Raw genomic sequence first — 11,023 nt, forward strand, 5'->3', positions numbered from 1 at the left:
ATGATATCTCAATAAAATGGGAAGAAAAAATTATATAAAAATAAATTCTGATGATACACAAAAATGTCAAGCGATACTCTGAGGTTTGTTAACTTGAGCCAAAGACATTCTCACTATAAGGATTTGCCAGTTCACTTGACTGCTCCACCCCAATGATCTTCTCTTGCTCTCTTAAATTGTGCACTACTTTTTTGTGGTTTTGGTATAGTTTGTGGACATGGAACTAAGTACTTTCCAAAGTGCCTTGCTCTTAGGCTTCCAAGTTTCAACCACCTCCCAAATTAGACGGGTTCTTAGACAATGAGCTTCCAATGCACTAATGTGCAGACCAACGACCATGGTGAAAGGCTGCCTTCCATCCCACAAATCCATTACACATTCCAGAGCTGAAGTAAGCCTTGTCAGTAATCTACTCCAGAACCCCTCAAGTTGCTCCACAGATGGCTGCTCAGCTAGCTCCAAGCCTTCACCTGAAGTGGAGATAAAACCAGACCTACTTAATCTGCCTAAATTACCGTGGAGAGTGCACTGTCAATCTTGAAAGAGATACAACATTCACTATTCGCGAAGCTTATTGGCCACTTCATCTTTTTTAAAAAAATATTTATTTATTTGGCTGCACTGGGTCTTAGTTGCCGCATGTGGGATCTTTAGTTGCGGCATGCGAACTCTTAGTTGCAGCATGCGTGTGGGATCTAGTTCCCTGAGCAGGGATTGTACTCGGTCCCCTGCGTTGGGAGCGCAGAGTCTTAGCCACTGGACCACCTGGTCACTTCATCTTAAGAAGTTTTGAAAATGCTAATTTGGCCCCATCCATTTACATTACTTCTAGGGAAACCAAGGTCAGGGAAAATAAGTCATTTAACCACGGTCACATAGCCAGTTAGTGGCCCGGGCAGGTCTAGCATAATTTAGGTCTCCTCACTGCTCATTCGCTCAATCACCCTGCTTATTAGCCCCAGATCAAAAACCATCTCTAGATTTTTTTAAAGGTCAGTTTTTAAAAAGATCTTTTCTTTTGCTCAATACCTTTCATTTTACTAAATATCAGTCTGGCAACATCTTCTGGGCTGACAAATTTCTTTTCTTCTCCAGTATCTATTTCATAGCGTAATTTCCCATTTTTTTCAATGACCTATGAAGGAAATTATGAGTGTGTTAAATAAGGAATGATTTTAATAAAAATACAGTTTCAAATCAATATAACTGGCAATTACTTTGTGTAACAGGGAAATAATAATAGAAGCATACTCACTAAACACTTACTATCCCTGATGTATTTCTGAGCCTGTGGATCATCAGAGCTGTCCATAGAGATAAACATAGTTAAATATTTATATCACTATTGTTGACATATAAGTTTTAAAGAAGACTATATTCTTCAATACCACTTGACAAATATAAAAATATAAACAAAATTAAGTTGCTTAATATTAAAAGAAATCTTGCAATATTAGGGTAGGTTTAGACGGTAGGAATGAATGGCTGCGGAATTTACAAGGTTGAGTAATTCTATTAAAGTGCTAACTTCACATTTGAAAGTGAATAGCTCTTCCTTGTTCTGATCTTACTATCAACAGGTGTTAAACATTTGGGGATGATTTTCATAATATCAATGATTTTATGTCATATATACTCGTATCTTTGATCCTGAAGACCCAACCACTGAGATAAAAAGGACAAAAGGACCACAAACTAATGGCAAACCAGAATACCTAACACCATCTTTGCTGCTTGGTTTCTGAATATGAATCAATGCCTGAAACCTGAAAGGACTAAGCAAAAGTATGAATATTATATATGTAAAAGTGCAGACTACTGCAGGTAGATAGATATATAACATCCTATACAAAGTAGGCACTAAACAATTGTGTATGGCAATGGAAAAATTAAAACAATGGGTGTTACGTTGCTCAAAATAGTAATACGAATTAATGCAGACTGCAAAATGTTTTCACATGTATTACCTTACCTGATCTTCCCAACACTATAAGGGGCAGAGTCAGTACTTGATCCCAGGCCTTCTCTACCAGGCTAGGGTTTAGACTGCCTCGCGGTGAGATGCTAAATGACTAAGGTACTTTTGCCGTGAGCAGGGACAGGAGTCTGATCTTTGGCTTAATTTCAACGAGAAACGAAGATGAGGTAGACCCTTTCACTAAATCCTTCTTGCAAGGGGCAGTGGCTATTCTGTCCAGAGACCAGTCTTAACTGTTTAGTAACAGCAGGTGAAATTTAACACTGGCTAATTGCTGAAGGGTAACTGAACATCTGAGGACCCTAATCTTGTAAAGGGGAAAATGCCCAAAGTCACATGACTAATTAATAGAACAACTGGCTGGAATCCAGATCTTTAACGCAAGGTTTAATATTCTTTCCACTAGCCTTCCCCCACCCCTGCCCCTTTTCTAAACCCAGTATTTATACTAGCTCCTGGACAAATATTTTAAGGGTAAGAAAAAAAAGATTAAGTGTGCCCACAGTAATTTTTTTTTTCCTACCAATACTGTAATTTTGGCATGACACTTAGTGGTTCTGTTTCCTTTAGGACAGAATTTAAGTCAACCAGGATAATTTCACCAAACAGCTATCACTCAGACAAGATAACTTGCCAGAAAAGGATATTTTAATGGAATTTATAGAACTCTGAGAAACGGAAAATTCTTTCTCAATTGCCATGCAGAGAGGGCCTCGCTCAGGTGAGGCCAGAAGCACACGTAGCTCTGAGGGCCACAGAGAGGCCAGACCCTGGAGGTTAGCCAGCGGAGGAGCAGAAAGCAGAGAATGGAGGTGACGACAAACGATCACGGTAGCGCCAGAAAGTAGTGGACTGACCACAGCCAGGTACAGATGACAACTTTATTTGTCCACACCAGGATTGAGTTACTGAACAGAGACAGAGGGTGGTGGCAGGCTGGCATACACAGCGCCATTTACGTGGAGGGCTTCAGGAGGCAGGCAGAGCATCACTCCTAGCAGGGTACCAGGGCCTTCATCCTGCCCCTCCCCCTCCCTCCTGAAGGGCCCTGCCCCGCACTCACCAGCGCTCACGTACTGCCGGGCTTCTTCCCCCCCACTCTCCCAGTACAGAGCCCACCCGGTCTGGAAACGTCTGTCTTTACATTCATCTGCCCACTGGGCCCTCACACAGCTCCTGCGAGGTAGCAGGGATAGCCTCCCACTGGATAGCGGAGGGGCCTGAGGTACAGAATGGTAAAGTGACCTGCCTGCAGACTGACAGGGAGTCACGGCTGGGCCTACAGCTCAGACAGGATTTCTGGGCCTGTTTCTCTACAGCCTCCCCTTATTACGTCTTCTCTCGTCTTCACAAGATTTGGCCTGTTTTTTCTGTTTTTAAAGATTTTTCCCTTGTTTTATTCCTAACCTTACTCTGCCCATTAGACCTGCACACTACTTCCTCCCAAGTTCACCTTGACTTCTGCTCTTCAGCACTTCTCTTATCTCAAATAAATCCCTGCCTGTGTACTTTGCTACCATTAATAGATTAATATAGTACAGGCCTAACTCTTTCAAGTACTTCCCTGTTTTTCCAGAAAGTCTACCTATCTACAGTAGTGTTATCCAGTTGTAACTGACATGGACCCCTCCACGTAAGGGCCTAAAACTGAGAAAAAAAATTATATATCTCCATTTCCGTGCCTTAAACATACGCTCTTTTAAAGCACGGAATCTGTGTCTGGGTGTGGTGCTTACAGAAGTTCACAAGTACATTCATAAATATTAATGCCATAGAATGCTTCCTTACAACACAATTGTTACCAGGATTTCACATACGTTAATACGCTGCTGTGTCTGAAAATATCGCAATCAGAATTTCACTTTGCCTTTTGTTATGCTATTCATCTAATTTTTTAGAACTGGAAGGTACAAGAAATGTCACCTAGTACAAACCTCTCATTTTAGAGACAAACCGAGGCACAAAAAGGGCAAGTGATCTGCTCAGTGTAACGAAGTGTGGCAGCATTAGAATTTGGGGGTTCTGGCTAGATTCCAGTGTGTTCTACCTCGCGCTGCTTCCTACAGAATGGCCCATTCCCCAGAGGAACCTGCCATCTATTCCTGCTCCCCATATGTTCCCGCTGTGGTCTGGACCATTTCTCCACCTATTGCTATTTCCAGCATTTAGGTAAGCAACCAATCTGGCAAAATAGAAAATAAAACCTCTCCCAACATGCCTGCACTTTTTTTCCAGCCTCTTGATTACAGGAAAGCTCTTTACGTTCTAAGTCTCCTTTTTGTACTTTCTGAAAGTACTAAATAACCGCTAAGAGCTTTAAGTTAGGTTAACGATGGTAATGGCTTCCTTTCTAAATTGGAAGCATGGCTCAACACCATCATATCTCCTCTAGGATGTGTATGTGTTTTGGAGGGAAAAGGGGATGGATTTGTGGAGGGTTGGTGCTTAAAGAGAGCTAGCTATTGCAGGCCGTCCTTATCCACACCACCCAACTGTTCCCAAAGCTGTTCTATTCCATCATATGCCATTAATGAGGTGAACTTTTGTCTATAACGTGTGAGAAAAAGTGACTTTGGAAAGTTCCCTAAAAGAAAAGTTTTCTAGGGCTTGCCTTCTGTAACATACTAGACAGAAAAAAGCCTAACAGAGAAGAACAAAATTAGCTAAAAGCATTTGGGAAACTGATATCATCTGAATTGTTTCCACGAGGTCCAAATGGCAAACCAATGCTCAAGATATATAATTATGCATAATCATGGAACCTAAAAAATATGGAATGCAAAGAATTTACTTACATGTAATATTTTATAAGACAGCCAATTTCTCATTATATCAAAGATTATCAATATGAACCAAAAAGCACGATTGTGGCTCCCTGTCAGTTGTGAATTATATCCATAGTGTTAAGAGACTGAGGACTAGTAAAATGGAGGGAAAGATGGTTTGACTATTGAGTGTGTGCTAGTCGGTATGTCACAGACACAGCAGTGAAAATATGAGATAAAGGTACCAATACGTGTTGTGTCTATATTAGCCTCACGAGCTATAGAGAGATTTAAAGAAGTGAAGCTTGTAAACTCCAGGAAGCAGTCAAGTTAAACTAGTAGATTCAGGCAATGAGGTCTTGGTATACAGCCCTAATTCTACATCTTGTCAGCTACTGTGCTTCATCCTAGCCTGACCTCAGCCAAGGTCATATGCTTTAATAACTTACATGTGTATAGTGCTTTTAAACTTTTAAACCCTTTCACATCTATTTAAGACATCTGATCCTCACAACAACCCTGTGAGGTAGGCAGGCTGCCCCCTTTTAACAGCTGAGGAAACTGGTGTTGAGAGGTAAACTAAGTTGTCCCGCATCAGTGGTGAAGCCAGGGCTAACTAGTTCTCTGGACTTGCCTGCTTCCGTTGTCTACTAGGCCACCTCTCACGTTTCTGAAACGTCTTTCAACTAGTGGAGACGCTTGGGAGAAGCAAGTATTCTACCCTTGAATATTCTAGTATTACTACCCTTCTGCACGTTAATGGTCCATCCACTCTTTTTTTTTCCTGAGGACACGGAAAAGGAGGCAGGGTACCAGAAGGCAGCCGTTGGACCCGGGCCTCTGCCAGAGTAGGAAATACACCCTTGTGTGATCAGCTCCTAACTTTTGGTGTTTGAAATTAACCTCTGAAGCAACTTTTCAAGCCCTAGCTGGAAAGCACCGGTTGCCTCTTCCACCGCTGTGGCCAAGCGTCTGACGGCGACCACCGCATCCCTGCGCAGCTCGTTGGCTGTGTCCTGCTGAGCACTGGCCTCCTCGCCAATGGCAATCAGCCGGTCCAATTTTTCCTCCTCCCGCTTTGAAAGTTCTCGCGCCAATCTCCTGTTTTCTGCCAACTCGGCTGCGATAGTCCTGGCCACAGACCGCCTTCTTCGCCTTGCCCACCTGGGAGGGGGCTCACTGGTCAAAGGCCCATCCCCACCAGAAACAAAAGGAACTCTGGAGGAGGAGCCCGGAGGCCGCTGTGCCGAGGCCACCCCGGGAGTGTTTCGGCTGGAGCTGGTGCAGGGGCTGGGCTCACCGGACACCCCCAGTCTGGTCACGGGGCTGCTCTGACAGGGAGCAGCTGCACCTCTGAAAAGGTGGTGGGAGCTGCTGTAGCTGGGGGTCCCTTGAGAGCACCCTGAAAAACAAAGCAACAATGTTGCAGAGATTACATTCCTGCTACGGGAATGCTTGGAGCCAGCAGCAGAGCTGAGGGACAGTGACAAAGCTATGGTATTCCCAGCAAGGCCTCTTTCCACAAGGGATGGGGAAGAATTCACTTCCTTATCTGGACATTTTGTTCTGTTGCAATCACACATCCAAAACCTCTCCCCTCGCCTTCCTGAGCCCCCTTCCACACAGCCACCCAACCTACTCTACAGCCACAAATTCCTAAGTCTCCATTATTAACAATGCCCAAACTAGTCTGGTTCTAAGGAGTGCTTCCAGGTTTAAAGGAGCTCTAATATCTTACATACCTAGGGTCACGCCTCTTAAAAACCTGAAGCCCTTTATCTTACCATTAGATTTAAAAAAGAGGGCAGGGGGCAGAAATAGGGACTATGCTGACAAGGTCACCATCCAAACATGTAACGATTAGAAACAAGTGACTCTGGGACCTTGATCCTTCACATGCTGGGGAGTTACCTGCACCCGAAGATTCATCCCAGGAGTCCTCAAGGTCACTGGTTTCTCGCATCTGGTCACTGATCCTCAGTTGACAATCCTCATCTGATTCCTTAACTGTTTTCAAGACAGGCTGATGATCTGCTGCCTGAGTCCTCTTTGCTCCCAGAATGCTGGCTCCTTCTTCTCCTGGGGCGTCAGGGGCCGCTAAGTTCCGATCACAGTGCTTGGCCCAAGCAGCATCCTCCATTACGTTGTCTGCGTCAGTCACTATCTGATTTCGGAGAAGCTGATCCAACGTATCATAAAAGGGACAGTGTGGTGGATCACCCATACTTGTGGCGTGGGCCACATAGGCCTTTAAATATAATGCCTTCAGGACTTTGAACTTGGAGCGGCACTGACGCTCGGTGCGGCGGAAGCCTTCCTGCTGCATCCGCTTAGACACAGCCTGGTAGACGTCTGCATTGTGATGCACGGTCTGGAGGCGCTGAATATACTCTGCCTCACCTAGTATGGAGAGAAGCGTGCGTGTCTCCTGTCTGGACCACCGGATGCCTGCGCTGCTATTGGAAGTGGCCATAGCGGACTGGGAAGGAAGGCTAGCTGGAGGAGGCTCCTGGGCAGCAAGGTGCCGATCTGAAGGTGTGGGGAGGCTCTGTGTGCTCAGGTCTATCTCCAGGAGCCAGCCGATTCTTCCCTCTCAGGGCTAATTGCTGAGAAGCCAGGTCCAAGGACCGCATTTCTGGCTGGAAGGCCACAGGGGAATGAAAGTTACAGGGATGGGTAAGGATAATTGTGGCAGCAAGTTAAGCGGTGCTACCTGTAAGTAGGCTGCAAAGAGGCAGGATGCCAGCACTGAGAAAGCCCAACTTTGGGAGTTCGCTCAGGATGGGTACTGGATCAAGGGCTAAAAAGGGCCTTACTGGCTTGGTAACAAGGGGACTGGCTCCTCCACAAAGGGCAGAATGCTTCCAAGGCTGAGACCTGGTACAACTGTGTATCTATAAAAATCACCATTAACTTCTAAGCAGACAGACCGAGGCGGAGAAATGCCTGGACCATGAGGCAGCTCATTCTGGAGAAGTCCTAGCAGGACCATGGCATAGCAATACATGTCTAAAGGGGCTCATTCCTTACTAACCTTGGTCTAAGTAGCATACTGTGCCTATGTATTACCCAGCTGACTGTCACCATTGCACTCTTTTGTTAAAAGGTAACTTCCAGGGCCAGAAAAGTGAGCTGAAGTTGTTCTTGCTAATACAAAGCTTTTTGCATAATATGGCAGAAGACCTCCACGTCTTTACTTCCACCACCTGCCCCAAAATAGCAGCAAAAAAACAAACAGGGCTACCAAGGGGATGGATCTGTGGAACTGTTCTGTATCTTGATTATATCAATGCCAGTACCTTGGTTGTGATACTGTAGTATAGTTTTGCAAGATGTTACCACTGGGAGAACATGGTAAATCCAATAATACATTCCATCTCTCTGTATCATTTCTTGTAACAGTATGTAAATCTACCATTATCTCAAAAAAAAAAAAGTTTACTTAAAAAATACATTGTTGGCTGCTTACAATGAGTGAATTTAGCTTCCACAACTCCCTGATTTCTTTTTCAGTCTATAATTTGAAAATTTTTGACACCAACTCAAATTATTTCCAATATGCTCAGTACTAAATTTTGTCAACAGATAAATGGATATGGGAATATATGTATCATCAGAGAATATTTGAATTCTCTCTGAAATACTACAAGTTTTGATGTAATGCATAAAGATCCTAAGGGGAAAAAAATGAGTATCAAATTCAGTTTAACTAAACACAGGTAAGGGATAGTACAAAATATCTGTATGTATAAAAGAAATAAATTTTAAATTTAATCCATGATCCCCCCAATCCTAAAGTCAACACAAGGAAATTTCTACCTAAATTCTTAACTGACGAAGTAGAAAGGAAAGAACCTGGGGCTAACGGTTAGGCACCCTGGACTGCAGTCCTTTCTAGTTTACCCCCTAACTAATTTAGGGATATCTAACTTCTGTGTGCCTTGATTTTCTCATCTAGAAATGGGAAGGGATAAAACCTGCCTGACAATCTTACAGGGATTTGAGAGGATTAAATAAAATAATAGATGTGAAAGCACTTTGAAAATTTAAAAACACTATAGCAAGTATTACAACTCCAGTGAAAATGAAAACCCCTAATTATCATGGTAATCTATAATTTGAGGAGACAGAAGTCTGGGGAAGCGAGCCTCTTTAATCTTTTAATTAAAGTTACAACAGCTGATTAACCTGATTCTTAAGACATTAATTAAGCTGTTTCCCTAATGCTTAAATTTGAAAGCCAACTGTTAAACTTAGTTCCCATAAAGTGTCACAAAAAGATCTGAGGAAGAAAATCAATAGCTTCTACATAAATATTTCACCAATTATAATAGATTCCACGAAATTCAACTACAGTGCAAAGAAATCTTCAAATTCGCACACAATCTTTCAAGTTCCCTCAGTTAAAAAAGTACTGTACAAATGTGATAAGTCCAAATTCCCACCTCTGGATGACACAAATTATCAAAACTAAATGTATGTTGGCATCTATCAATACTAACAGATCTGAAAGCAAGAAACAATTGTCTGAGTGAATCCCATCCTTGAGAAGACTCAGCAGAAGATAATATCAGAAGATAACAGCCTCCTAGAGTATTCTGTGAAATGACCCAGTCATAAAAAACAGTGAAAAAACACACTGGCGTTTCTAGTTTCATTTCACATTACACTTAGAATGTACAAACACGTTTTTATTACCATGGGTAAAAGTATTATTTTATTCCATACCTTCTGCCAAGGATCTGCTTTACTTTCATTACTGTATTTGAAATATTCCTCATTCTACTTTGTTTTGCTGCCAATCCAACAACCTGAAAAAGAGCAATATATTACAACGCACATAATTTTTTCCTTATTTCAAAGTTCAAAAATGAGGGGAACAGTACCTCTTCATTTTCTGAGTAAGCAACAACAGCTGGAGTAACTCTGTCACCTGCATCATTGGCGACCACATCAGCCCGGCCATCCTGGAGAAAAATACGCAACTGTATTAGTTCTTTTGTGATGAAATATACAGTCTCTTTAGATATATTCAGACATGGGTGGGCCAGTGTTACTCTGACATATATGTGGAGAGAAAAACTGCTTTATCATTATTTTAAACAAGTAGATTTAATTGTCCTTATCAATTTCCTAGATTTTAATTAAGATCAGAATTCCATGAAGAACTACCTCATTTTTTTCAGTCTGCTCTGCATAGTGGATAACAGAACAGACATAATAACAACCTATCTATGTACAATAACAAGCCTTATTGCGTTAAACTTCCTACTTCTCTTCCTTTCCCTATAAATGCATCTTTCTTCACTCTCTACATGTGATGAAGTAGCATTAAACCCTTTGGCTTTTCCTTACAAATCATTTGACATTTAAACGTGAGACTAGGATCAGGGCTGTCCCTCATTATTGCTCCTTCCACCTGCCCACTGATGACAGGAAGCCCCGAACTCCTAGTCAGGCTCTCTCATTTCCAGAAAGGACAACTGAATAGAGCACACACCATCATCTGGCTTCACACGCTTCGCGGGATCAACACCTCCAGTTCCAGAATGCGGCCACCCCGCGTTCTGGCCAACGTCCAGAAACCTTTCTTGGCCAACATCCAGAAACCTCCGGGTACCACACTTTCAGGTCCCCCTCGGGGCCTCCAGCGCCCGCGATGTCCCGGGTCCGCCCTCCCCTCGGGGCCTCCTGCGCCCGCGATGTCCCGGGTCCGCCCCCCCTCGGGGCCTCCTGCGCCCGCGAGGTCCCGGGTCCGCCCCCGCTCGGGGGGCTCCTGCGCCCGCGAGGTCCCGGGTCCGCCCCCTCTCTGGGCCTCCTGCGCCCGCGAGGTCCCGGGTCCGCCCCCCCTCGGGGCCTCCTGCGCCCGCGAGGTCCCGGGTCCGCAGCGGCCTTCCTTGAGGAGCCGCGGGGGACGAGGCCAGGTCCGTCCAGCTCTCAGCCCGAAACTTCCCCACAGAATCACCTCTCCGCGCGACGTCCCCAGAACGGCGACACGCCGTTCACAGCCCCGCAGGAGACCAAAGGACTTGGCCTCGCATCCAGAGAACTGGGTACGCGCAGCCCAAGTCCCCGAGTCCCTCACCTTATAGACGGCCACACAGGCTGATGTGCAGCCTAGGTGAACCCCGATGGCCGCCATGAGGCGGCAGAGACGGCAGTAGCAGTAACGAGCGGTGCCCCCGGCCGCAAGAGCGCCAGGCCGCGGAACAGCCCCATCAGGCACCGCGGAGACTTCACGTTCCCGCCCGCCCACAGCGTCCGGTCCCTCCGCCGCGGC

The 11,023-nt window shown here is 44.6% G+C and overlaps 1 protein-coding gene across 14 annotated transcripts in view; it reads right to left on the reverse strand.

Annotated features, from left to right (window-relative positions):
* Positions 1–10,988, reverse strand: part of HSPA14 (heat shock protein family A (Hsp70) member 14) — a 34,599-nt gene extending 23,611 nt beyond the window's left edge. For 7 of the 14 annotated variants that reach the window (XR_007475849.1, XR_007475848.1, XR_004476185.2 and 4 more), the window contains exons 1-5: positions 9,472–9,554; positions 6,655–7,143; positions 5,647–6,145; positions 1,256–1,304; positions 1,030–1,135 (exon numbers count right to left, since the gene is read on the reverse strand). Coding sequence is in view for 11 of the 14 variants with exons in the window: in XM_033403440.2 (XP_033259331.1) it covers positions 1,030–1,135; positions 1,256–1,304; positions 5,647–6,145; positions 6,655–7,069 (1,069 nt within the window). In the remaining 3 variants the exon portion in view is untranslated. Of the gene's footprint in view, positions 1–1,029; positions 1,136–1,255; positions 1,305–5,646; positions 6,146–6,654; positions 7,144–9,471; positions 9,555–9,629; positions 9,711–10,828 lie in introns of those variants that run through there. The other 7 variants (XM_004278589.4, XM_033403446.2, XM_033403441.2 and 4 more) reach the window with 5 other exon arrangements.
* Between the last annotated feature and the right edge of the window lie 35 nt (positions 10,989–11,023).

This window comes from Orcinus orca, chromosome 2 (genome assembly GCF_937001465.1).
Source record: "Orcinus orca chromosome 2, mOrcOrc1.1, whole genome shotgun sequence".
NCBI classification, from domain to species: Eukaryota; Metazoa; Chordata; class Mammalia; order Artiodactyla; family Delphinidae; genus Orcinus; species Orcinus orca.